This window comes from Lepidochelys olivacea (genome assembly GCF_965140295.1).
Source record: "Lepidochelys olivacea isolate rLepOli2 genome assembly, chromosome: 18".
In the NCBI taxonomy this organism is placed as follows: Eukaryota; Metazoa; Chordata; order Testudines; family Cheloniidae; genus Lepidochelys; species Lepidochelys olivacea.
The window spans coordinates 23,321,824-23,348,102 of record NC_140428.1 but is presented as its reverse complement, the minus strand read 5'-3'; the positions used below and the strand labels follow the sequence as shown (position 1 = coordinate 23,348,102).

The following is a 26,279-nucleotide window of genomic DNA, read 5'->3' as shown; positions in this document are numbered from 1 at the left end:
GGTGGGGGGGTGAGAAAACCTGGATTTGTGCTGGAAATGGCCCAACTTGATGATCACTTTAGATAAGCTATTACCAGCAGGACAGTGGGGTGGGAGGAGGTATTGTTTCATATTCTCTGTGTGTATATAAAGTCTGCTGCAGTTTCCACGGTATGCATCCGATGAAGTGAGCTGTAGCTCACGAAAGCTCATGCTCAAATAAATTGGTTAGTCTCTAAGGTGCCACAAGTCCTCCTTTTCTTTTTGCGAATACAGACTAACACGACTGTTACTCTGAAACCTGTCCTCATGATAACAGGTATTGCAGGCCATGACTTTGCCCTTGGAATGGGCTGTTGTTTGCTGTTCAGAAACGTTTCTGAGCAGGTGGCGAATCCCATTTGCATTTGCTTCAGAAGGTGCTCACCTTTTTAGTGTCCCAGTGCTCCTGGGACATAGGAGATGATGACACTAGCTCCCTTGACATCTCCTGCTCACGGGGGGCCGCTCTCGTGGTCTTCAGTGGGTGTTCTGCCGGAGGATGGAATGCAGGTTTTTCCATCCCTCCTGTCCCGTTAAGGGGAAGGAGGGGAGGCTGGAATGAGGTGAGCTTGGGGCCAACCTATCTTAGCATGGGCCTGCCAGCAGCAGATCACCAGGGTCCTGATCATCCCTTTAAATGTGCAAGATCCTGCGGGCAAAGGGCACACAATGTTCCCCAGCACATCTGAGAGAGAGCGCAGGAAAGTTCAATTCCAGTCGGCCCTTAAGATGGCCTCATAGTAGATGGCTTTATAGTGCTGGCCCAGCCGGGATTCACTCTTAGGTTACCTGGCCAGGGTTCATTAACTGGCCTATCAGGCCCCCGCTAACCCTATCAGGGCTGGAGTGGGGTACACACCTCATCACAGCATCCACAGTTTTCCCAGCTTGTCCACTTCTGCTTGGTCAGCACAGAAAGTGGGGTGTGTGGGGAGATGTTGATGGCAATGCTGGTCAAAGGACAGTCCCAGAGCTGAGGGCAGGCCGTATTTATGAACCCCATGGAGAAGAGAGCTGTCAGGTTTGGGAGTCTTTTGCATAGTCCCAGAATCAAGGACGCCTCTGCTCTGAACCTGGACATTCAACAAGCTGAACAGGGCCAGATCAATTTGCTCACAGAGCTGAAGGAATGTGCAAGCTTCCAGCTTTTCCTGCTCTCTTCCCTTCTGTTCTCCCACTCTCCTGTCAGATTCGTTTCTTCACAAAGCCAGAAAAATCTCACATAAGGCTCCTCCCCTCACTCCCCACTGATTTTGCTGTCTGCAGTTAAAATAATTCCAAGCACTGAAAAGTCAGGAAGTTCCAAAAGTTCAGGCTCCTACAATGTTAACTTGGCCCCGTTGCATGGATGTGGGATGTTCTGTTCCTGGTTTCGCTTGTTTCGCTTAAATGTAAACTTGGATGCAGCACCATGTCTGTGGAACATGGCTCCTTGCTAAGGTAGGAGCCAGAGCCGTCCCTTGGGTAGGGTGAATCGGGGCGACTGCCCTGGGCCCTCTGCTTTGGGGGGCCCCTTGCTTTGATAAAATCAGGACTGTCCCTATATTTAGCCCTTTGTCCCGCATCCCAACCGATGTCCGATCGGGATGCCATTTGTCCCGATATTCAGGTGAGTAGGCGGGCAGGCGAGCAAGGTGAGGAAGTGAACAGGGAGGCGTGGGACAGGTGGGCAGGCGGGAGGGGGGTGAGGAGGCGGGTGGGAGGGCGGGCACGCCGTGTGGATGGCAAGGAAGACTAGTGGGGAGGGCCCTGCACCGCCCCAGGGACAGCCCTGGTAGGAGCAACCTGCCTTTTTATTTTTTTCACTTTCCTGACTTTTGCAGGCTTGGTATTTTGAATGGAGAGTGGATGTTATTCTCAAAGATCTGCTCTGGTTCAAACAGGAATTAATTCAGGGAGGTCCTATGGCTTGTGCTCTGCAGGAGGTGAGACTAGACGATCACAATGGTCCTTCCTGGCCTCGGAATCTATGACATGTGAACATTGCGTTTGGGTTTTGTATTGACTCACTAGTGAAATGTGCTCTTGATGAACGGCGTTCTTTTTCGATTGGCTTCTGGTCCGTAATGCTCTGACTCTCCACAAGACAAGAGCCAAGACAGCCTTTCCCATGGGTGCTGTGATGTACAGGGGAAGCAATACAGGGCATCAGTTTCCTCATCTATAAAATGGGGGCCAATGATCCTCATTTTAGCAGAGTGCTTGGAGACGTCTACATGAAAAGTGGAGTACAAACATGCTCCTGCCAGGTGCTGAGCAGTCTGGCCCCAATTCAGCAAAGTACTTAAACATGCGCTTACCTTAAACCATGGGAGTAAGAGCCTGATCTTGCCCCATGGAAGTAAAGGGGAGTTTTGCCATTAGCTTAAATGAGTGTCAATTAAGCCCTAATTTTCCTGGAAGTCAATGGGGCTACTCAAGTGTCTAAAGTCAAGCACATGCCTAAATGCTTCACTGGGTCACAGCCAGGCTGCTTGGCACCTGGCAGGACTGAGCGCCAAGAGAGAGAGGCATTAACAGTTAATATCAGTACTAGTGACTTGAAGAAGAAAACTCGATGTAAGTGCTAATGGTCATTAATAACATTTAGAGGGCTGTGCTTAAAGGGCTTGTCTGTGCTAGAGTTTGTAATTGTGTCCTCGCACGTGTTAACTCATGTGACTGTGGGGTGCAGTGCAGACAAGGAATAAGCATTTGCTGCTCCTCATGTTTAACCCAGGCCCAAAGCGGGAGATCTGGCATTCAACTAACACCAAACAAACCACCTCATTGATCATCACTGAGATTGTGGGCTATCAGTGGTCCCATAGATAAGACTTTCTCTCCTGAGCTAAGGGCTCCTGTGTCAAAGGAAAATATTTAACCAGGGTTACTTGGCTGATGTTTCCTAATAAATGGATGCAGCAGCTGTGACTGTTGTTGGATAGGCAGAAGTTCTTGTCCTCACACCTATGTTTGCTCTAGATCAACAAAGAAAGGAACAGTCAACAAAGAACATATTTTCCCTCCTGGGTGAGTGCAACAGAATAATGTCCCCAGACAGTGTACTCAAACAGGAAGTGTGTTCTTAAGGGGAGATTTGCAGAATAACAGGCCAATTGGTGACATAGCACATGGATTCGAATAACATGGGCTGAGGTTTTCAAAGTCTCCGAAGGCAATTGGATGCTTGATCCTTGTTGATTTGAAGGGTAATTGGGTGCCCAAATCTCTCAGGCAACCTTGAAGACTTCAGCTCTACTGTATAAATGAGGATCAGAGGGCCCCATAAATTATCCAGCATAGCCCAAATGCTGCTCCCGTTGAAGCCAATGGGAGTTTTGCCAATGATTTCAATGAAAGCGAACAGCCTGTGGAAATGTGTTGTGACAGTTGCCCATTTGGCCAATAAAATGCTTGCACCTGACCCTGAAATCACATGAAACTCACCTCCTTTCACATTTTCACTGAAAGCATGAAGCAGGCCAGATGTGCTGAAAGGTTCAGTAACGTTTGGGAACTCTGAGAAGGACAGTTCATGGCTTTGCATCCATGCCCAATACAGGTTGTTGTTTCTCATGGTTTTGCTGAGTTGAACTGGAGTGTTGCCGGCACCCAGTGCCAGAGGCGAACAACAGCAAGGTTCGTTGTCCGGTGTGCATCACCCAATAATCACAATGGGGTGGAGAAGCAGAAAAGTTTATTTGAAGCTTCAAAAAGGTACAGGGAGAATAGAATCTCAAATCCTGCACCCAGAGCAGGAAGTTACACAGGCTTTTATACATCCTTTCTTCAGCATACTTATCCAATAGCAAGCTGCCCTAAGTATCCATATAGCCAGCCAATCCAGTTCCCAGCTAGTTCCCTTGTTCTCTGTACCATCTGTTAAACCATACATAAAGCTGCTTTATTCAGCATTGTTCTGCCATATCTGCCTTGTTTGGCCTTGTTTAGTTTCAGGCATCCTGACTGTGCAACATATTGTTGCAGATCTTCAGCATAACTGCTGTGAGTGCCTCCAGGTGGGGGGGCCAAGGACACTTGGGCCTAGTGTGAGGGGGCTTCATCGACACTCGTGGTCTTCATTCCCCTCAAGTTACCTAGTGGCCATGCTCCCGTGTCCCCAACAGGAGGAAGCACGTTCCGTGGAGTTTTGCTTAAGCTTTGGGTTTATTTGAAATGAAAGAAAACATCTGTATAAACCCCTGTAAAGCAAAATTTCAGTGATTCATGAACTGCTCTCCGTATATGAGCCATCCCAGCCTCGTAGCTAATGCAAGGGCCTGGGAGTTCAGGACTCAGAGCTGGATTCTAATCTCTGCTATTGAGCTTCCATGTAGCCTCGGACAAGTGACTTCACCTCTCTGTGCATCATTTCCTCCAGATAATACTTACTGACCCTCACAGGCAAGCTGTGAGGCTGCAGTTGTTAATATTTCTCAAAGGCTTTGTGATCCTCAGATGAAAAGCGCTTGAGGAAGGCAAAGTATTATTTACAGTTCTGTGTACAGTACACTGAAAACGTACACTGAAAATGTTTCTGACCCTTCAACTTGGGTGGCAGGCATGGCAAAGATCTACAGGAATGTATCCTTCATGAATGTAGAACAGAAATACCAGTATACACATTCACCCAGAGGATGGCTGGCAGGCCATGCTCTGCTGCTGAATCCACTCAGTGGTGCAGCACTCCAGCGATGTCTGACTCCGATGGCCTGTCCAGACAGCAAGGGCTGAAAAAAGGACACCCACCAAGACGACAACTGAGAAACGTTAAGGATGAAGGGGAGTTCTCGAAAATCCCCCAAAGCCACAAAATGCCTTTGTTAACTTACAGAAAGTATTGTTCCCAAATCAACACATCGATGAAACAGATGAGAGCGGGAGAGGGATGCCCCTGGAACATAGTGCCTCCAGGGGCTTTGTTTGGTAAGGAGAAGGTGCAGGTATCAGTACACATTGTTGCTTCACTGTTGCGTCATACCACATCCCGTCTGCACAGGAAGAGGAATCGCTCCCTTCCATTTGCAGGGAGCAGTAGAATCTAATCCCAGGATCCACCTTAAACAAAGCATGTTGAGCACACCCAAGGCTGGATTGTTTGCATGGTCTGGGACCTCTTGAAATTGGCCCCGGCTGTTGGTTTGTGTGTGTGTGCGTGAGCGGTTGCCTTTATGCATGGGTGAGGATGTGTTTGTTCCCAGCTCCCTGCATGAAATCAACCTCTTATCTGCAAGACTGAGTCAAGCTTTGATAAGCAACTATATTACCCATCACTGTCAGGGCATTCAGTCCCCAGGCATTACTATTTCCAAAGTCACTGAACCTTGAGCAAATCCCGAGTGCCTGTAACTCACTCACTAGGCAATCTTGCCACCGGGGAGCCAACCCGACAACAGAGAAATGTCAATGGACAACATTCGGATACAGCCTTGAAACTGATGTGCCTGAAAGGATGCTAGAGTTGAAAATCCCTCCCTGAGGGTGCTGTTATGGAGGATCATTTACAATCTGTCTATGGTACTCACAGTAACCCTGTTACCATGAGCACAGCTCTTTAATGTATTGGTCCTCACAACACCCCTGTGAGGCAGAGCAGTGCTATCCTCCCCATTGTACAGGTAGGTGAACTGAGGCACACAGAGACAAGGTGACTTGCCCAAGGTCACACGGGAAGCCAGGAATTGAACCCAGGTGTTTCATGTCAATGTCCTAACCACTAGCTCATCTTTCTTCTCCAAAGAATGCAGAAGTGCACTCATCAGACATTCTCTGAAATCAGCCAAGAGCAGAACTTGAATTCATAACCAGCAGGTGGCCCTTGGGTCCAAGGATTGTTGTCCATCCCCCTGTGCCTCTGAGTGATTGTGGGTGTGTCTACACTGCAATAAAAACCCCACAGCACTGGGTCTCAGAGCCCAAGTCAGCTAACTCCGGCTTGTGGGGCTCAGGCTGAAGGGCTAACTAGAGCAATGTAGACATTTGAGTGTGGGCTGGAGCCCAGGATTTGAGACCCTCCACCCGGCAGGGTCTCCGACCTCAGGGTCCAGCCCTAGGCTGAATGTCTACACTATAATTTTATAGTCCCAGAGCACAGCCTTGCAAGCCTGAGTCAGCTGACTTAGGCCAGCCACAGCCATGCTGCAGGTCTTTTATTGCAGTGTAGACATGTCCTGTAAGGCGCATGGTTGAGAGGAAACCTATGCCTGTACAAACTGCGTGTGAAGTTAGTTAGCCCAGTCTTAATGGATGGAGAGAATAATAATTTATACAAAGACAGATTACGGTGAGTACACTGGAAGGAGAGGACATTTCTTGTGGCCTCTCCCAACTAATCCATGTGTATAGGGCAGCCCTATAGACTTGACCCAAAGCCTGTTAAAATCAAAGGGTGTCTTTCCCTTGAGTCGGCTCATGTCCCATATGCACATGGGGAGCATTCCATTTTATCCACCACCAACATGCGGCCCCTGCTGCAGGATGATGGATGTATTGATAATTATTAGGGGGCAGAGGCTCAGATCTTGTGAAATGACACAGCTCCACTGGCTTCAACTTGTGGGCTAGAGATATGGGATCCGCCTTTCGCCCCCAACTCCCTGATTTTACGCTCTGCCAAATAAATCCTTTTGGTTGAATTTTGGATTGTGTTTAAGAAGAAAGGCAGCTGGATAAGGTTGCTAGCTAGCACCTGGGACAGGGACAACAGAAACACCTGTTTCTAGTGAGGCTGCCTAGCAACAATCAGCCGGGAATACTCTGAACCAGGTCACCTACTCCAACTTAGGTCGGGGCAGCTGATGTTCTGCATGGGAGCTATGGGCCAGCTTCTCAGCTGGTGTAAATTGGTGAAGCTGCATTGACTTCAGTGGAGCTATGCTGGCTTACACCCACTGAGAATCTGGCCCTGTGTCTTTAATTACACATTAACTTGAAAGCATTTGAAAACCCCATAAAGCTCTGTTCAGGACTGTATGCTCTTTGGGGCAGGTAACCTGTCTTATGAGGGTGTATGATCCAGCACATAGAGCACATCACTGGGAATCAGGGACCTGGCGTCTATTACCATCTTTGTCACTGACTCACTCTATGCCCTTGGGCAAGTCACTTCACCTTTTGCCTGTTTCCCATCGGCACAATGGGGCCGGTAATGCTTTCCCACCTTTGTAAAGTGCTGTAAGATGTATCCATGAAAAGGGCTATTCTGTGCTAGCTATCACTCTGACTGTATGTTTATGAAGTGTCATATGTATGTGTGATGCGATAAAAATACCACAATTTAATACACATAATCTAATGTACTTTTCCCTGCACAATCTGCCCTGTTGGAAAGAACCTTCTACTTCTCAGAACTTGTCCTTTTCTTTGCTTAAAGTTAGCACATGGTTCAGAGCTTTGTTGAAGCAGGGCCTGACGCTCTACCCACCAGTATCAGTAGCTGCCTCCATGAATATGGAGACTATTCCCAGCACTACAGTTCGGCAGGATCTGACTCCTTTCACTCACACAGAGTAAATCAGCTGGGTATTTTGGACACTGAATGTTCTCTGACTGATTTTGACAGGCCTGCAAGCAAGTAATGGGAAGATGGAAGCCTTGACGTGGTTCTGATGTTGTGTACAGAGACTAAGCATATAAGGATTAAACTGGCTACCATACCTATGTGCCTCTTTACATGAGACAGATTCAAAGATCTCATACAAGAGGCTATCTGACAAGTCAGTGCAGCTTTTACTCAAGCCCTTTCTTGTGTTGAGGTGCCTTAGATATGAGAAATCAGAAATGAGCTCCCCACCCACCCCAGTACAGGTGGAAGAAGATCTTGGGATGAATAAATGAATAGCAATCCTTCTCTCGGGCTGGCCAGCAATGATGAAGATTTGCAGATCCCAAACATTATTTAGAGCTATCAGAGTGGTTTCTCTTAAGCAGAAATAACAAAGAAACCAACAAAGAACAGGTTGGTGCAATGCAGGGTGCTGAAGTCAGAACTCCCGGGATCTATTTCAGCTCCACCTAACAGAGAATGCAGGCAAGTTATTTAACTTCTTTGCACCTCAGTTTCCCCATCTGTAAAACGAGAGGAGAATAATACTGACCTACATCACTGGAGGACCAGGGGTGGGTAGGGAATGGAAGGTAGCTCCCCGGGGCCCTATCCTTGGCTGGGGCCTTTAATTGCTACTGTAATATAAATATTAATGCTGAATGGGTTCACCATTTACCCCACTTGGCAGCCGGACGCCTCAGCCCGACACAAAGAGGGGGGTTGTGACCCTGAAAGAGCAGAGAGAGGGAGAGAAAACTTTCCATGGTGGGGAAGGGAAAAAAAATTCTCCTTCCTCCATGGAAATCTAATCAATTCCTGAGCACATTTGTTTTTTCAACAGAACCCCTCCCCCCCCCCCAACCATTCATTTCTGATTGCATTGCCCAGGGGCCTCCTCTTTGGTTACAGTGGCCCCCAAGACCAAACAAACGGCTTCACGCTGAGGAATGTGTTTTATTAGCTGCAGCTGCAGCACATGTGTTGGGAACTGATCTTTTCTTTCCCGTTCAGCCTGCGACTTTTCCACTTGACCAAGCGCTCTCAGCCCAGGGGCTACCCATGGAAAGGGTGAAAAGACAGCAGAGAAATGGCATCTCTGGGGGAACGGGGCTCTCTCTATGGGGACACTGGAATGATGATGAGCTGTCAAGCCCTCGTCTCACCCCACTTACTGGAGGGGAAGGCCTGGGGAGGGGGGGCAGGATGGGACAAGGGCCCTGGGGAGGGAAGTGCAGCTCACGAAGCAGGACGGGGAGCAAATGGGATGAGGGGCCCAGCAGAGGGTGTGGGGCGGGATGAAGGGCTGAAAGGAGAGAGGGGGCAGTGGGTGGAGATTTTCAAGGGGGGCTGGGGAAGGAGATGAGCTGGGGGCCTGGGGAAGGAATGGGTTGCGCTGGTACCCCGAAAGGGGAATGGGATTGGGATGAGTGGGGTGGGGTGGGACCCTGAGAGGGGATTGGGATGAGTGGGGTGGGGTGGGGTGGGGGACCCTGGGAGGGGAATGGGATTGGAATGAGTAGGGTGGGGTGGTACCCTGAGAGGGGATTGAGATGAGTGGGGTGGGGTGGAGGACCCTGGGAGGGGAATGGGATTGGGATTGGGATGAGGGGGGTGGAGGTGGGGGAGCCTGGGAGGGGAATGGGATTGGGATGGGTGGGGGAGCCTGGGAGGGGAATGGGATTGGAATCAGTGGGGTGGGGTGGTACCCTGAGAGGGGATTGGGATGAGTGGGGTGGGGTGGAGGACCCTGGGAGGGGAATGGGATTGGGATTGGGATGAGGGGAGTAGGGGGTGGGGGAGCCTGGGAGGGGAATGGGATTGGAATGAGTGGGGTGGCGTGGTACCCTGAGAGGGGATTGGGATGAGTGGGGTGGGGTGGAGGATCCTGGGAGGGGAATGGGATTGGGATTGGGATGAGGGGGGTGGGGGTGGGGGAGCCTGGGAGGGGAATGGGGTTGGGATGGGTGGGGGAGCCTGGGAGGGGAATGGGATTGGAATGAGTGGGGTGGCGTGGTACCCTGAGAGGGGATTGGGATGAGTGGGGTGGGGTGGAGGATCCTGGGAGGGGAATGGGGTTGGGATGGGTGGGGGAGCCTGGGAGGGGAATGGGGTTGGGATGGGTGGGGGAGCCTGGGAGGGGAATGGGATTGGAATGAGTGGGGTGGGGTGGTACCCTGAAAGGGGATTGGGATGAGTGAGGTGGGGTGGGGGAGCCTGGGAGGGGAATGGGATGAGTGGGGTGGGCTGGGACCCTGAAAGGGGATTGGGATGAGTGGGGTGGGGTGGGGGACCCTGGGAGGGGAATAGGATTGGGATGAGTGGGGTGGGGTGGGGTGGGACGGGACCCTGGGAGGCGATGGGGCTGGGGTGCGGCGGGGCAGCTAGCGGGCGAGATGCCGAGATCCCCTGGGGGCAGGGAGCGGGAGGGGACCCTAGGATGGGATTGGGGGATATGGGACGAGCAGCTGGTGGGAGTGAGGGAGGGGACCCTGGAGGGGAGCAGCCAGGGGGGTGGGGCCCTGGGTGGGCGGGGGCGAGGCCCCGGTTCCTCCCCCCCCCGCCCCCAGACCCCGGGCTGGGTTTAAAGCCGCCCCGCCCGCAGCCGGCCGGCCCGTGTCCTCGGCGCCCGCCCCCAGCATGGCTCAGCAGCGCTGCCGCTCCGTGCTCATCACCGGCTGCAGCCGGGGCATCGGGCTGGGGCTGGTGCGGGGGCTGGCGGCCGCCAGCCCCGCTCCCGACTGGGTGATCGCCACCTGCCGCTACCCGGAGAAGGCGCTGGTAAAACGGGAGGGGCCCTGCCGAGACACCCCCGTCCCCCGGGGCCAGCTCGCCTGGCCGGTCCCGGGGGTGTTCGCGCACGCCCAGGGAGGCGAGGGGGGCAGCCCTGGGGCAGAGGGGCTGGAACTAGGGGTGCCGGGGGGGGCTTCTGCTGCTGCACCCCCTGACTTGAAGTGGGGTTTCCATCACATCCAGGGTTTACAGTTTGGTTCAATGGCTCTCAGCACCCCCCCCCCAGTATACAAATTGTCCCAGCACCCCTGCCGGGGGTGGGGGGGCTCTCTGTTCCCCATGGGGCTCCGGGGTGTGGATCAGGGCAAAACCCAAGGATCAGTCCTGGGGGGGGGAGAAGTTCCGTGTTTGCCGCGTCCCTGGTGCGGCACAAGTCCTCTTCCAAACGATCAACCTGCTGGGAAACTGGCTATACTCCCTAAGGAGTGGGTGGGTGGGTTTGGTTTTTTAAACTTTCTGCTTGATATCTAACTCCGAGGTGGGTCGGGATCGGTCCCATTTATGCATTGGGGAGCTACTGACTTGATTAGTGCTTGTAACACTCCACCTTTCCTGGGCACAAGACGCAGACGTAATTAACGAGGCATTCCCAGGGCTCTTGTACATTCCAGAGCTGAGGCCAGAGCTCCTTTCTTAGCTGGAAGGCACATCTGGAAAGCAGTCTACTTATACAGCTGCCCCATCTCAAACCTCCCTCAAAGTCACTAACCTTGTTCCCTCATTCACTCAAGGCTGGATAGGTAAATTCCTGCTAACTGCCCCTGATTCCTGAAAGCCTCCTCAACCAGTACTAGTCTCCTGGATCTCTTCTGTTGCACTGATTCCCTTGCCTTTTGTGTGATGGGATTTTTGCTCCGCTAGAAAAAGAGTTTATTGCCTTGGTGTATTTCAGTCTTGCTTCATGTCTATATGTCAGTGTTATTTTTATTTTTTTAATCCCTCTTTCCTTCAGGTTGGGATCAGCTCACTTATCACTACCCAAATGGATTCATTTGTAGACTTAAATCTGTATTCTTGAAACCTTCTCAGCCAATTCATTAGATTCCTCTGCCCCCCTTTCAATCGGCGTTCCTATTACAATGTTGTGAGTATAGACTTGACTTCTTTGCCCAGGCACTCTCCAGACTTCATTTGTTGCAAGTGATTACTAATCGTAGCTTTGAGGTATCTAACTTGCAAGTGGGATAATAATTTGTGGCCCACCCTGTTTTCACAGAAGGGGGAGGGGGGAACCATCCTGGTGGAAACTTCACAGCGTATCTCTCTGGTCTGCCCTTGCCTTTTGGAATAAGTCCTTGAACCTGCTAATTGCAAGGTCAAATTCTGCCCTTGGCTGACTTCAGAGAATGTCTGGTGTGTGCCTTCCTGCATTCTTCATGCATATAAAATGATGGGGTCTAAATTAGCGGTTACCACTCAAGAAAGATCTTGGAGTCATTGTGGAGAGTTCGCTAAAAAAAAATCTGCTCAATATGCAGCAGCAGTCAGAAAAGCAAACAGAATGTTGGGAATCATTAAGGGATAGATAAGAAGACAGAAAATATCATATTGCCTCTATATAAATCCATGGTACATCCACATCTTGAATACTGTGTGCAGATGTGGTCGCCCCATCTCAAAAAAGATATATTGGAATTGGAGAAGGTTCAGCAAAGGGCAAAATGATTAGGGGTATGGAGCAGCTTCCGTATGAGGAGAGATTAATAAGACTGGGACTTTTCAGCTTGGAAAAGAGATGACTAAGGGGGAGATATGATGGAGATCTCTCAAATCATGACTGGTGTGGAGAAAGTAAATAAGGAAGTGTTATTTACTCCTCCTCAAACACAAGAACTAGGTGGCACCCAATGAAATTGATAGGCTGCAGGTTTCAAACAAAGGAAGTATTTCTTCACACAACACACAGTCAACCTGTGGAACTCTTTGCCAGAGGATGTTGCAAAGACAAAGACTATAACAGCGTTCAAAAAAGTACTAGATAAATTCATGCAGGCTAGGTCCATCAATAGCTATTAGCCAGGATGAGCAGGGATGGTGTCCCTAGCCTCTGTTTGCTAGAAGCTGGAAATGAGTGACAGGGAATGGATTAGTTGATGATTACCTGTTCATTTTCTCTGGGACACCTGGCATTGGCCACTATCTGCAGACCAGATACTGGGCTAGATGGACTTTTGTTCTGACCCAGTATGGCCATTCTTATGTTATGCCCTCTTGAGAGGGTTGATAGGGCATTAACTTGGGAGATGGGGCTTCAATTCCTGGCTTTTCCCCAAATTTCCTTTGTGACCTTGGGCACAGGGATGCGGGAGAGGTGGAGGAGGAGATCTGTGCAGCTTCTGAGCAGTTTTGATTGGCTTCCTAGGAGGCAGGAAGGAACAGTTGACACCAGGCAGTGGGCCACTTGGAAGGCCCTTGCAGGCTGGATGGATCTGGCACACAAGCCACCGGTTGAAGCACAATGCTCTGAGCATTACATCAATACAAATAATAAATATTTTCTCAAGATGGCTTGAAATTAACACTCCTTCCCCCTAGCAAGGGGTGTTGCTAAAAGGTGGCTTCTGAAACCCTACGGAGGAGGGGAAAACAGAAGTTACACATTACAGAAATTAAGAGAACAATGTTGCCTGCACTAAGCATTCAAAAATCCTGAGTGGGGCCCCTGAAAATCTCAAGACTTTGAAACCTTGTTTTGAATGAGAAGGTAGATGGCACGGCAGCGCCTGCAAGGTGTCTTGTCTGAGTTCTTCTTTTCCGGCAGCCCTGAGAGCTAGAAACTCCCTTTTTTCCAACGAAAGGAGAGATTCTCCTGACTTCAGCAGCTGGGGCCTTAAACACCAAACTTGGCAAAACTCATGATAACATCATGGCTTGGCAACAGTATTTGTGTTAACTTTTTGAATGCCAGATATGAGCTCTTATTAAGTAAGTGTGAGCAGAAAAGCAATACTATTCATCGTCTCTTCCTTACTCCCCACTCAAATATCCTGGAGCTCAACTTCTTTTAGTAAAGCAGGAGCTGGAAGTGTTCAAAGCTTCAGCCAACAAGATGTTAGAGCCTGCCCCTCCAAAGGCTTTTTTACTTCACTTCAACCTGGCTATAAATAGGAGCCATGTGCTCTTCTTTGTACCCATGGAGTAGATCTATGGGAAAAGTCATGTTTATCCAGTTCAGGAACTCCCCCCCCCCCCACCCAAAAAAAAAACCACCTAGGGCCTGATTCTCCACTGTTCTGCACCTTGTGTAGCCTTACAGTTGAAAAGTGGATGTAAAAAAGCTAACCAGACTAGAATGGACTGATCCTAGTGTCCTCTCCTGAGCTGGACGATGAACTTGTGTGGAAATGTCTGAAAGGCCTCCCTAATCTGGACTTGTAAAAATCCAATTACAGGAGACCTGAGTTGCTTCCAGAACGCACCTGAAAAGGTGGAAAAGAAGCTGCTACTGGCTTTTAAAAGCCTGTCTTGTGGACTTAAATATTTTGCTTGATCTTCTTGTAACCCTCCCCTCTGTAGGCTCACTGCCAGCACACACCCAGAGGCACTTCTCCTCCAGTGACCTGGGAACACATTGGATCCCTCCACCCAACCCTCCCAGCTACAGAAGGCAGCAAATGTCTTTCTTTCCTGTAACTTGCTGACCCCTGGGATAATTGAGAACAGTTGAAGACTTTTATATGTGAGTCTCTGCCGGCTTAGACTGATTTGTGCTGAATAAATCCTAGATGTTGTCTACAGAGTGTGCATAGCAAATGGACTTCTGAGGATAGAGAGCCTGCAGGCAGTCTATTACCCCTTCTCTTAGGAGTACAATACCCTACTTCAGCATGGATTTGTCTGATTCGGAACTGTTCAATGTATTTTTTTAAACTACCTGCCCATTGCCCTAGTTACGTGAGCAATAGAAATGGCTACAGATCTCTCACCAAATCAATCCTGCATTCCAGCTCACTCATTCAGGATTAACAAAACACTTGTGCTGTTCTGGAAAACATGAGCGAGCAGTTAATGGTCAGTTAAGCATGCCCTGAAAGCCAATGGACCTTGGTTTGTTGGAACTCCTCCTATTCTACCCTCCTCAAAACCTGGGGTTCAAAGTTAAGGACCCTGCACAGAGAATGTCCTGGTGGGAGTCCCTCACGTGCAAATAGGCTTGGCAGAATTTAATTTTTTATTATTATTTTGATGGACGATACTTAAAAAATAACTATTTTCTTATTTTTACCTATTTAAACTTTCATGGTTGTGGGAAACAATGGGAGGGTGTCGTACAACAATTATTTAATCAACATTGAGATTCACAAAGTTAAAGCTTTGTAACTGTCAAAAGACAAGTTGTCAAGATACAAAATATCCTCATTTCAGAGTGTTTTAAATTCTCAAGCAGCCTATTTCTTTCTTTACCTATCTGTAAACTCCAATTAAGGGAAACAATTGGTCTCTCCACAGTGAAAGTTCTATTTTTAAATAATAAATGTCAATAAATTTCACCCTTCCAAGCCTACATATAAACCAGGGGTCTGCTGACTCAGTCAGGCACCATAGCTGGTGAGTTGTTGCACAAGGTGATTCTTGGCTAGCTAGATCCGTAATCAGCAAGGATGGAGGAATCTCCAACTTGAAGACATGCATGATCCTTCCAGACCACTCTGAATATAGGACACTTCTCTTTCTAATTAGGTTCCCACATTCAAAGCTAGTCCTTCTACTATGGTCCCCTCTCCTGCAGTGTGTCCCTATGTGATAGCACATTTATCACTAGAAGAACTCCCGTCCAGGGAAAAGTGAAGGGAGGGACAGATGAAGAACTCTGTAGCTAGCAGGACCCACTAAATAAAAGGAAGAGTCAACTCTTTTCTGGGACACTGAAATATCTCAGACGAACACAGTCTCTAAGACAAAAGCTACGTTCTGGAAGGCTTTGTAACTTGTTACATTTTGTGGTGGAAAATTAACCACGTGTTGTGTTTGAAATCAGAAATGCCTGAGGAACTTTATTCAAGTATACGTATACAGGGAGAGTCAGCCCTAGCGGCTCTGTGTAAGCAGAAAATACAGGAGTTAATGTAGCTGAACACCACAATTTGTTAAGCACACTTCCTTTAACAGCATTTTCCCTTATTTGGCATATAGTACAGGCTCTAATAGTAGTTTTCCTTATTTGGGATATAGCAAAACAAGCTTTTCCTGTTATTGACAGGTTGTTCTTTGCGGTTAGTGAGTCTTTCCTAATTTCTAGCTGTTAGGGTTACATTTCCTCAGCTGTTCTGTTGCAGCTGCCGCACAGTGGAATTTTCCTCAGCCTCTACTTATGCTTTTACAAATACAGTTAGCTTGACCAAAGTTTTAGGCCTACTTAGAAGTTTAGTCCTACTGGATTTTTTCCCCACAGATAGCTAGCACCAGCTTGTTTAACACAGGCCACTAAACTGCCATCAGACGGCAGCAACTCAGTGTCTCTGGCGAGAATAAGAATTGCTTAAAGAATTGCCTGTAAATCGAGCTTGCGCTCTTTCTTTCTTTCTTTCTTTCTTTCTTTCTTTCTTTCTTTCTTTCTTTCTTTCTTTCTTTCTTTCTTTCTTTCTTTCTTTCTTTCTTTCTATATAATATTTAAAAGCGCTCCCAGAGAAGCTGTATTGTAATGTAGAATAACTATCAGGGGTTCTCAAACTTCATTGCACTGTGAGCCCCTTCTGACAACAAAAATCACTTCACGACCCCAGGATGGGGGACTGAAGCCTGAACCTGCCCAAGGCCCACTGCCCTGGGTGGAGGGGCCACAGTCTGAGCCCCATCGCTCTGGGCGGGTGGGTGTGTGGCAAAGCTGAATCTCAAGGGCTGCAGCCTCAGGCAGGGGGCCCGCAACCTGAGTCCTGCCACCCAGGCCCGAAGCCTGAGGGCTTCGGCCTCGGGCTTCGGCCCTGGGCGACCCCATTCAAAGGGGGTCACAACCCGCTTTGGGGTACCAACCCACAGTTTGAGAACCGCTGGAGAGGTATTTGGAGGCTGGGACTGCCCAAGAAACTTGTTTAAATACACTTGTGCAATCACTGCAAACACACTTTCATGGACAGTGCAGCCCTATTAAATACCTGAACACCCCTCTTCAGAGAATATCTTTCCTCATATACTTGTATGGTGTTCTTAATTGAGAAGTCCAGCATATTTACTCTGAGCCCATTATTAGGGGGTTCATTACAGGTGCATGTAAATAGTCTCAGGGCCCTACCATCAACGAAACCCTAACCCTGCCCCATGACCCCTTAAACCCTGCCCGCGTGTCACTGGAAGTCCCACCCTATGGGGGTATTACTTCCGGGGTCAAGACGGCCACGTGGCCAGAAGCAAGGTGTGACATGTGACCGCTCTAAGAACTCCTCCCACCTCCCTCTACCAATCAGGAGGGGTTTCAGCCACATAGGACCGCCCCGAGAGCAGATTTGACCAAAATAGGGCAGGTTCTGGGACGGGGTGAACCACCCAGAAGAGGGTCAAGTGACCCCTCTAAGAACTCCTCTGAGGACCCTCTGCCAATCAGAGCACAGCACCATCACCCCGTAAGTCCTGGCGCCAGGCAGAAGAGGCCATCTCTTACCAAGAACGCATGTTTTAGAACTTTTGGAAACATGGACTCCTTTACCACCCCCGTGAGGACTTCGGACTTTGTTTTAGCCCCGAGAGTCTTTGACCATCCATGGAGAAAGTGCTACATCAGCAACAGTTCTGAGTAGGAGGCAGGAGAGACTAGGGGAGCCCTTTGGCCCAGCCATCGATGGATATGCCGGAACCTGAACCTGCAACCCAACCGCTTGTGAGACACCCCAATGAGCATGGTGGCCTCTTGTTGTCCACCCCCCTGGAGGAGGAAGGCGAACGCAGCTCGGGGGAGTCACCGGCGGACAAGGTGAATGGAAAAGATGTTGCTCAGGTAAATGAATGATTAAGAAGTGATGGATGAGCATGGGGTGTAATGGGTTAGGAACCAGGGGTTGTGTAAATCTAAAAACAAGCAGTGGGAACTTACACTTGTTTCTTGTCTGAAAATCTCTCAACAGCTAGATGACGCCTTTCTAGAGGACCCGGAGGTCCTGGACAGCGTCGCATTAAGCAGCGAAGATGAACCGGGCCCACCTTGTTTTTGCTCAACACCGATACAAATTGTTGAAGAGGACTCCAAGAATGCGGCTATGAGGAGTTTAGGAGGAGGCTTGGCATGGAACTGACTGAGCCAGTGCCACGTCGTGAGCGTAAAGAAGCCATGCGGACTATTGTACGCGTTGCTGTCTATGCGGTCCTTAACCACTGTCTCAGGAAAAAGCTTTTTGAAGATTGTGAGGGCTGTGTCATAGACGCACCAGTCCAATGGCGCCATGACTGTGTGACTTGGACTTCAGTGGATATAAACTGCAAGCTCCAGGGCCTGTGTGCAGAGCTGGGTTTGGAAAGCTTATTAAACACTGTTATTGCCAAAGGTTATGCTATGCAATGTCTGTGCCTTACCCAAGAACATTTAGCACAAGGGGTGACCTTGATAAATGCTGCGCAATTCAGTGGCGATCCTGACCGTGTTCTAAAGAAAATGACCAAACCGGAAGATGCCTGCTTACAGCTTTATATTGACCGTCTGGTCTGCACAAAAAGTTACAGAACCCTGCTTAAGAAAAAGACTATTTATAAGAAATCTAAAAGGATTAAGTTGGAGAATGGTGAGGGGACAAACATGCAATATAAAACTCTAGGGGTTCTGAATATGTGCAAAAACACACACATGCATCTTCCGGTTTGGCCATTTTCTGTGACACAGCCCTCACAATCTTCAAAAAGCAGTGGTTAAGGACAGCATAAACAGCAAAGCGTACAATAGTCCGCATGGCTTTTTTTTTCGCTCGCAATATGGCAGTGGCTCAGTTAGTTTCATGCCAAGCCTCCTCCTCCTAAACAAGCTGCTGCTTGCTATCAGTCTGATTAGTGATTGAATCAAACAGAACTGACCCTCTTGTTGGCAGCCTCAGGGTGGTGAGCGATGGAAAAAGCCGTGGAGACTTCAGTTCCCCCCACAGACATCTTGAGGTGACCCTTACAGATAAGGCACAAGGCTTGTCGGCTGGGAACCTTGTCTCAATATTCCTCTTGAACTCCTAAACAAGACTTGGGCCTTTGGTATCATCCTGGCACTTTTCACAGATGGTGAATTCCACAGACTTTTGTGACCACTCACTGTCACTGGGTTGTGTTTATTTTAACAAGTTCGAGTTAAGATACCGTCAGCTGCGCCTACTCCAGGGTCAGTCGTGACTTAGGCAAAGCCAGGATCAGTGGTGTTGCCTCCACCCCAGATTGAAATGTAACAAGTTACAAAGCCTTCCAGAATGTAGCTTTTGTCTTAGAGACTTTGTGTCTGTCTGAGAGAGACATTTCAGTGTCCCAGAAAAGATTTGACTCTTCATTTTGTTGAGTGGGTCCTGCTGGCTACAGAGTTCTTCTTCTGCCAAAGTTTTTACGTAAAAGGAACAGTCCAGTTTCCCAGTTCGCTACAGGCTGCAGTGACCAAAGGGAATTGTTAAGCACCAGCATCTGCTATTGCAAAGCCAGAGTGATAGCCCTCCACTGTCCCTCCCTTCACTTTTCCCTGGACGGGAGTTCTTCTAGTGATAAATGTGCTATCACATAGGGACACACTGCAGGAGAGGGGACCATAGTAGAAGGACTAGCTTTGAATGTGGGAACCTAATTAGAAAGAGAAGTGTCCTATATTCAGAGTGGTCTGGAAGGATCATGCATACCTTCAAGTTGGAGATCCCTCCATCCTTGCTGATTACGGTTCTAGCTAGCCAAGAATCACCTTGTGCAACAACTCACCAGCTATGGCGCCTGACTGAGTCAGCAGACCCCTGGTTTATATGTAGGCTTGGAAGGGTGAAATTTATTGACATTTATTATTTAAAAATAGAAAATCGTATCCTTACTAATAGCTACACTGTATTGTATGGGCTTCCTGAGCAGTCTGTAGGCAGAGCTTAGCATTCTGAGCCCACCCTGGGGGGAGCACCATGTGGCAGGTTTCACCCATCCTGTTGGTTTCATTTGGCTAGGATTTACACCCTGCTTTGGGGCCTAGCAGGGACAGTGTTCCCCCAGGATCTATCAACCTGAATCTGACACTGCCTAGTGGCAGCTAGATTACCATTGCAATTGTGTTCCTGCTAAAAGTTAGTGACTCCTTCTTGTTTCCCTAGACAGTTAAACTTCAGTCTTTAATTTCACTGTGAATGTCTTGTGGAGAACAACTGAACTGTAGTGCATGGAACTGAAAAGAATTCAGTTTCGAGTCTTGCACAATAAAAAAAACTTCCCAGTGATTGCCCTTCTACCGTCTCAAACATCAAATGCTCCTTAAGCTAGTGCTGCTTTTCTGGGCTGCTGCCAGCTGAGGTACCCTAATCGTAAATGACTAAACACCTTATTTTATAATGGGGGGAGGGGTGTGTGACTCAGGAGCTGACCCCCTGAGTGGGAAGCGGTGTAATGTCTGTCCAGCAACTGCATGCAATAGAAGTCACGATATCCTGCTATCAGAAGCCCATCGCAGGATGGGGCTTACCAGTGGTGTTCCATCTGATGGCTAGACTGGCTGCATACACGCTCTGCATGCTAACCTAATGGAGAGCCTGAGCGGGGTTCCCTCTTGGTGTGGGGCTGCTAGCAGCTTTACTAAGTGAGTCACTAAGAGCTTGATTTCTCAGAGGTGGCCTGTGCCTTCACTCCCATGGAAGCTAACTAGACCGGAGTGCTCCACATTCCTGACAACTGAGCCATAACCACAGGCAGACGAGACCACAACTCGCTTTTTCCTTCTGTTTCTAGGAACTCCAGCAGCTCAGCAAGCAGCATAGCCACATCAAACTACTCCAGCTTGGTGAGTGAAAGGGCCTTCTAACAAACTGAACCATGTGTTACCATAGCAAGGTTGGGTTCCTTTTGAGACATGGGAGTGGAAGATCAGAAGTCACGTCTCTTCACAAATAATGTAAAGCCACTCCCCAGATCTCTGGTACTGTACAGGTTTCTTATAACTCTCTTGTGTGAGAGTCTGGTTCCTTCTAGTGTTTGAGAAATGGTCCATGCTAATACTTGGCTTTCAGGGTTCATTTACTTGTCTGTCACAGGCTGTATACATTTAACTGAAACTCACTGTTTCTGAGATCAATTTTGACATCTGACTACTGCCTATTGAAGAGAACTCCTCTTTCCCCTGTGCCCCCCCCCACACACACATTAAAGCACGCCGACTTATTGTCAGTCCCTCACTAGAGTGGGACTGAGGCGAAACTCCACATTCAAACAACCTCAGAGTTTGGATCCACACTTCATCTGGATCTCATCTCTATGTAGAATGGCTTGCGGGGGTGGTGGTGGTGGGGGAACCCAAACTCTCAGCTCCTTCTCTCTCCTTTAGCTTGTATTTGATCACACTGTACTAGTCCTGGTGCTGGATTGAGATCATACGTTCTCTTCGTACCCTGATCTTGATGTGACAAACATGAAATTGTGGTGCACTCAGCCCCTTCTGGGCATGAAGAAAAACTGAGCCTAATCAAGCAAGAGGACTGGCCATGCACGACCAGATGTGTATCAAACTGGGGTGAGGAAGCCCTTATTTCCCACCTTCATTAAAGGGAAGACACGTGATACAACATAGACCATGTAACATTTCTCTTGCCTAAATGTTCTGCCCATGCTTGTTTCAGTGGGACTTAAATTTCTACCACGTGTATTTTCTACACCTATCCTGAGCCAGACTGATGCACTGGCTTTGCATTTCCAGCCCATACTGGACACACAGACTCTCACTGTCCTACAGAATCCACTTCATTGCTGGTGTTTCCTTTCCTCCCTGTGGCAGATGTGGTCTGTGAAAACAGCATAAAGAAAGTAGTCAAGGAAGTGGAAGAGATCTTAGGAAACAAAGGGCTGAACTGCCTCATTAACAATGCTGGTATCAATGTGGTTGCTTCCCTGGAAGAAGTCACTGCTGAAACAATGCTCACCATTTATGAAACCAACACAGTTGCTCAGTTGATGGTCACTAAGGTAAGACCAGGACATGGGTTTACTTTGTGAAAGAGACTAAAAAGGCTCTGTCCTTTCTGTGCTGCCCATATAAGTCGTCTTGAGCCCCACCTATGCCTCTTTACATTGTACAAGCCTGGTGAGTCTTCCAGAGACAAGCTAATGCTTAACTGCATGGTCACTGGCTAATGCTGATTCTCAAAGCTCTTAAACTAGTCTGGAGAGAGATCAGTTAGGCAAGTAGGCCAGTCTCAACCCTGGCCTGGAATGTGTCATACTCCACATAAAGTTTGACCATGCCCTCTGGTTTGAGTAATGAACAGTACGTGGTGGACTCCTCAAAGCCAGCTTCTAGCCTTTCTGTGGAATGCAAATCTCCCTGTCTTGTGGGACAAGAGTACTTTGTGTCTCTTCAGCAGTACATAGTGCCAGGCCCTGAGCAGACTCTGGGACTGTAAATAAGCAAAGGATTAAATTGAGAAGCCGCTTGCTTCATATGAATGATAGGTCTGTGGTGGTTCTAAAGTCAGCATAAATCAGTAGCTAGCTCTGCAGAGGGTCTACTAGTCTGTTAGTAGCATAACACTGTCATGGCTGTATTGCTCTGTGCTCTTAACAGAAGAGTGTGTTTAATCCCAAATTGGTCTTGGTCAGGCTGAGACTGAAATTTTAAGTTTAAATCAAATGAACCCTCTTTCTCTTGCAGGCCTTTCTTCCCCTTCTGAGGAAGGCAGCCCAGTTGAGCACCGGTATGGGTTGTCACCGAGCAGCCATTATCAATATGTCATCGCTTGCTGCCTCCATGCAACTGGTCACGGCAAATGAGATGTTCCTCAAAGTCTATCCCTATAGAATAGCGAAGGTGGGTGTTTTCCAACGCTGTGCTCAATTGAAACCAGGCAATGCTCTGAGCTAAGGGGGATCCTAAACTGGTAACTATCTTAGAAATAGTGGTTAATTCGATATGCTGTATAAGATGACTTTACTAGGTAAAGACTTGCTAGTCAATATAAAATAAGACTAGAGAGAGCTGTTGTAGTCCTCCTTTCTGCACAAAGCTCCCTTTTACCGCAAACATCTCCATCAAGAATATGGAACACGCTGTCCTTAACTAACCACTATACAATCCAGGTAAGTGCCTTGTCAATAGTCCTTCTAAATTCACCCAGCATTCTTCAGAGAGCTCCCTTGACCTACGATATACCTATTCCCGTAGTGCAAGGCGTCAGCAAGGTGGTCAATATTAAACTGATTGCAAGGAGTGGAAGACTCTCAAGATGACACTAATCACAGTAAATGGATTTTTAACATCTACACATCCAGGGACTGTGATTGATCTGGTATTGGTTTCTGTTATCCAAGGATGGATTTAATATAATACTGGCTGCTTGGGTTAAATGACATAAATGTCCCTTATGGCAGACATTCTTCCTCCTCCTTCCTCCCCTCTCCTGCAACAACATGCCCTTCTCAACTCCTAAGGTGCTAGGACCTTGCTGCTTTAGAACTAAATTGAACATTATCTGTTTCTTCAGACACTCAATACAACCATGACTGCTCCATTAAACTCATCTAGGTATCCTGTAGGCTGGGAGGGAAGGAAGAGGTTACCTTTTCTTTCTCTTTGGTCTTAAATGCTTGGATGGAAGAGTCTTGTAAATATTCTTAGTTCAAGGGTTCTGAAAGGCTGTATCTATATACTCACAGGCCCCCAACCTACTATATAAATACAGCCTTTCAGAACCCTTGAACTAAGAATAATTACAAGACTCTTCCATGTGAGTGTCAAACTGTACTTCCAGATCTGTCAGAACTTGACCAAAAGATTGGCACCTGATTCTCCTCTCACTTGCACCAATCTAGCTCCATTGACTTTTTTGGCCAGCTCTTGATTGGCATCTTCTAGGTGAGAGGAAACTGAAGTCCAGTGTCTGAAGTACATCTTCTGGATGTGACCTTTCTACAGCTCCCTGACTCATCAAGTGGGGGGTGGGGGTGGAAGCAAGGTACTAACTGGGTGGCCTTCCTTCCAGACCTCAAAGTTGATATGTGAAACTGACCTACTGATACCATCTTCACTCTTCTAGACTGCACTGAATATGATCACCAGGTGTCTTGCTGCAGACTTGAAAGTGGATGGTATCCTTTGTATTTCTCTGCACCCAGGCTGGATTCAAACTGACATGGGAGGAGACATGGTTAGTGATGTCACGACACTCTCTTTATTTTTTTAAGTAGGACCAACCTTGTATTTCAACACCTTAAAATATGCTGGCTTTCTAGTTCATTCTTACAAAACACTAATTGTAACTGTTGAAGGCCCTGAAGAGCCAGTTGCCTTAACACATCTCATTAGCTAGGAAACTATATTAAGTGCAACGTTAAGGAAGCTCTTTCACACCCTTAAGTAGAATTCTGTTGCTTGCCTTTCCCCAAGGATACTCCTAATAATTCTTTAATCTTGATCCTCCTAGGCTCCCTTGCAGATACAAGAAGCTATCCCAGGTATCCTCTCAGTTCTGGCTAATCTCAGTGAAAAAGACAACGGCTCCTTTCTAGACGGGCAAGGGGGAACACTACCATGGTAACCCACACCATGGACTACAGGATGAGATTGCCAACCAATATTTAACTTCTGGCATTAATGTTTTCATCCAGATCTTTGACTATTTCAACTAGTATATTTAAAAAAAAAATCTGTTATCCAACATGTACAGATATTTTGAAGTTTTTAGCTCTGTTATGTAATGGTATTGCTATGTTCAAATAACCTCTGCAAACCCTGAGAAGGAAACGGGACATGGGGAATGATATCTTTTAGCAAACACTCCAATTTACCAAAACTACAGCTAAGGGGGTGGGGATTATTCCTATTGGATCCCAAAACCAAATCCATAATAAGACCTACTCTATGGGTAAGAGTTGCAGGTGAGACCATTCCATTCAGTAGAGTTGGGCCTGTTTACAGCAGGTAAAGGGGTTGTTACAGTCCTTGCTCCAAGCTGGAGGGACATGTCTGGATGGCTCCTGCAGGCTGAACCATTCTGGTGACTCTTGTACTGTAAATCAGTTTAGCAGGTCAGGGCTGTTCAGGTGGGTGAAGACTGAAGCTTTAACCCTGGCCACTGCACTTCTGGAGATGTGTCCCCCTGGTCATGGCACAAGACACTTGTTTCCTTCCTTGCTGTGACCAATCCCCTGGTCCATGTAGGGGTGGGGTTTGCACGTTTGACTCCTAGATTGTCTTTAATAAAAGCTGCTTTTGTCTAAGCAAAAAACCACTTGTTTACTGAACTACTTCAGAGGCTCTCTACTGGACCTAGCTTAGGAGTCTGGGCCTCTGGCTCAAGGTGCATGAGATCAAAATTCCAGCTGAAAGGCATTGCTCTCTGCCCAGTGCTACTTGAGGGTGGCTGTTAGAGGCTGGCTCAGTTCACTGGTAGTGCCCAAAACATGGAGAGCAACTAATTCTTGGGTACAAAATATTACCCGTAGCTGGGATAGAGCAGAGATCTCTGAATGCTGACTGAGGTAAGGGTGGAAGCAAAGACTTGTTGCAGGAACTGCAACTTTTTTTTTTTTTTTAAAGTTTTTCTTTAAAACAGTACTTGCTGAGGTACTAATTCCTTAGGTCAAGCTGCCTAGTTACTTCAATGGCGTGCTGAAGAATAGCTTCCTCTGTGTGATGAGGTGTGATTTTAATAGCAACATGGACAAGGGCCAAAGCTATGAGCTGTCTCTTCCTGGACAGAAGATATTCTTCAAAACCTGCCCCACTGCAATCTTGCAAGCTGGCTTAAGATACAGATCCCATGTCCAGGGACCTTGCTCAAGTTTTCACTCTTTTTTCCCCTTGTTCTCATGCCAGAGTACCAATGGCAGATGAACCATAACTAAGTCCCACTGAACCAATTGCTGTGGGAGGTGCAAACTACCTTCTACATCATGGGTTCTCAATATGCTATAAAAACTCCACGGCCCACCTGGGCCACAATAATGGCTTTTCTGCACATAAAAGCCAGGGTCAGTGTTAGAGGTTAGCAAGCAGGTCAGTCAGCTGGGGCCTTGTGCTACAGGGGCTCCCACAAAGCTACATTGCTCAGGCTCCGGCTTCAGCCCTGGGTGGTAGGGCTCAGGGCCTGGGCTTCAGCCCCATGTTCAGGGCTTCAGCTTTCTGCCCTGGGCCCCAGTGAGTCTAATGCTTGGTGCGCCTCCCCCTCCCCTCCCCCAGGGCGGCCTCAGGCCCCTGGATGAGAACCACTGTTCTACATCTCATTAGGGTGTTAATACCAGCATCTGACCTCCTGAAAGAGTGCAGGAGCCCCTACTCGCTTCCCCCCAAGCAGAAACACTGCCAGCTAGTGGGATACGTACTGGGGGCCCATCCCTGCCTTCCCATGAAGGCAGGGGCACTAGGGGTGCTTGTGGGGAACAAATGGGGTCAAGGTCTGTTGTTTCCACCACCCCTTCAATGCGGGGTGGTCTTGGCAGCGGGGGAGGCAAAGGGGGCTAAGCTAATGTGGGGGAGCTGGCATTGTTGTGGTGTACATAGGGCCTGGGGTTGCCTTGATCCAGTTCTTCCTGGAGTTTCCCTGGGTGCTAGAGCCATAAACAAATACTCCCCTCCTCCTGCAAAGGTGGGAGGGTGAAAACAGAAAGCCTTTAGATGACTCAGCTCCTCAGAGGCGAAAGAGGCTTAGGAAACAAATCTGGCACTGCAACTAATCACTCTGTGTACACTGAATTTCAGTGTTAAATCTAGCCGGGGCATTACAAGTGGCCTGGGCTACTCATGGCTCTTCTATGGCTGAAATAGCTGTACCTTACACCTATGGGACACTTTGTGTTAAATTCCTTCTTGCTATGCCCA

The 26,279-nt window shown here is 48.1% G+C and overlaps 1 protein-coding gene across 1 annotated transcript; it reads left to right on the top strand.

Moving 5' to 3' along the window:
* The first annotated feature begins 10,149 nt into the window (after nt 1–10,149).
* LOC311532703 (C-signal-like) lies at nt 10,150–24,687 on the top strand. Its single transcript, XM_084651407.1, has 6 exons — nt 10,150–10,327; nt 20,204–20,255; nt 21,243–21,430; nt 22,116–22,271; nt 23,497–23,607; nt 23,884–24,687. Exons 1-6 carry the CDS (start codon nt 10,187–10,189, stop codon nt 23,995–23,997), a joined length of 762 nt encoding a protein of 253 aa, XP_084507533.1. The 5' UTR covers nt 10,150–10,186; the 3' UTR covers nt 23,998–24,687.
* The last annotated feature ends 1,592 nt before the right edge of the window (nt 24,688–26,279 follow it).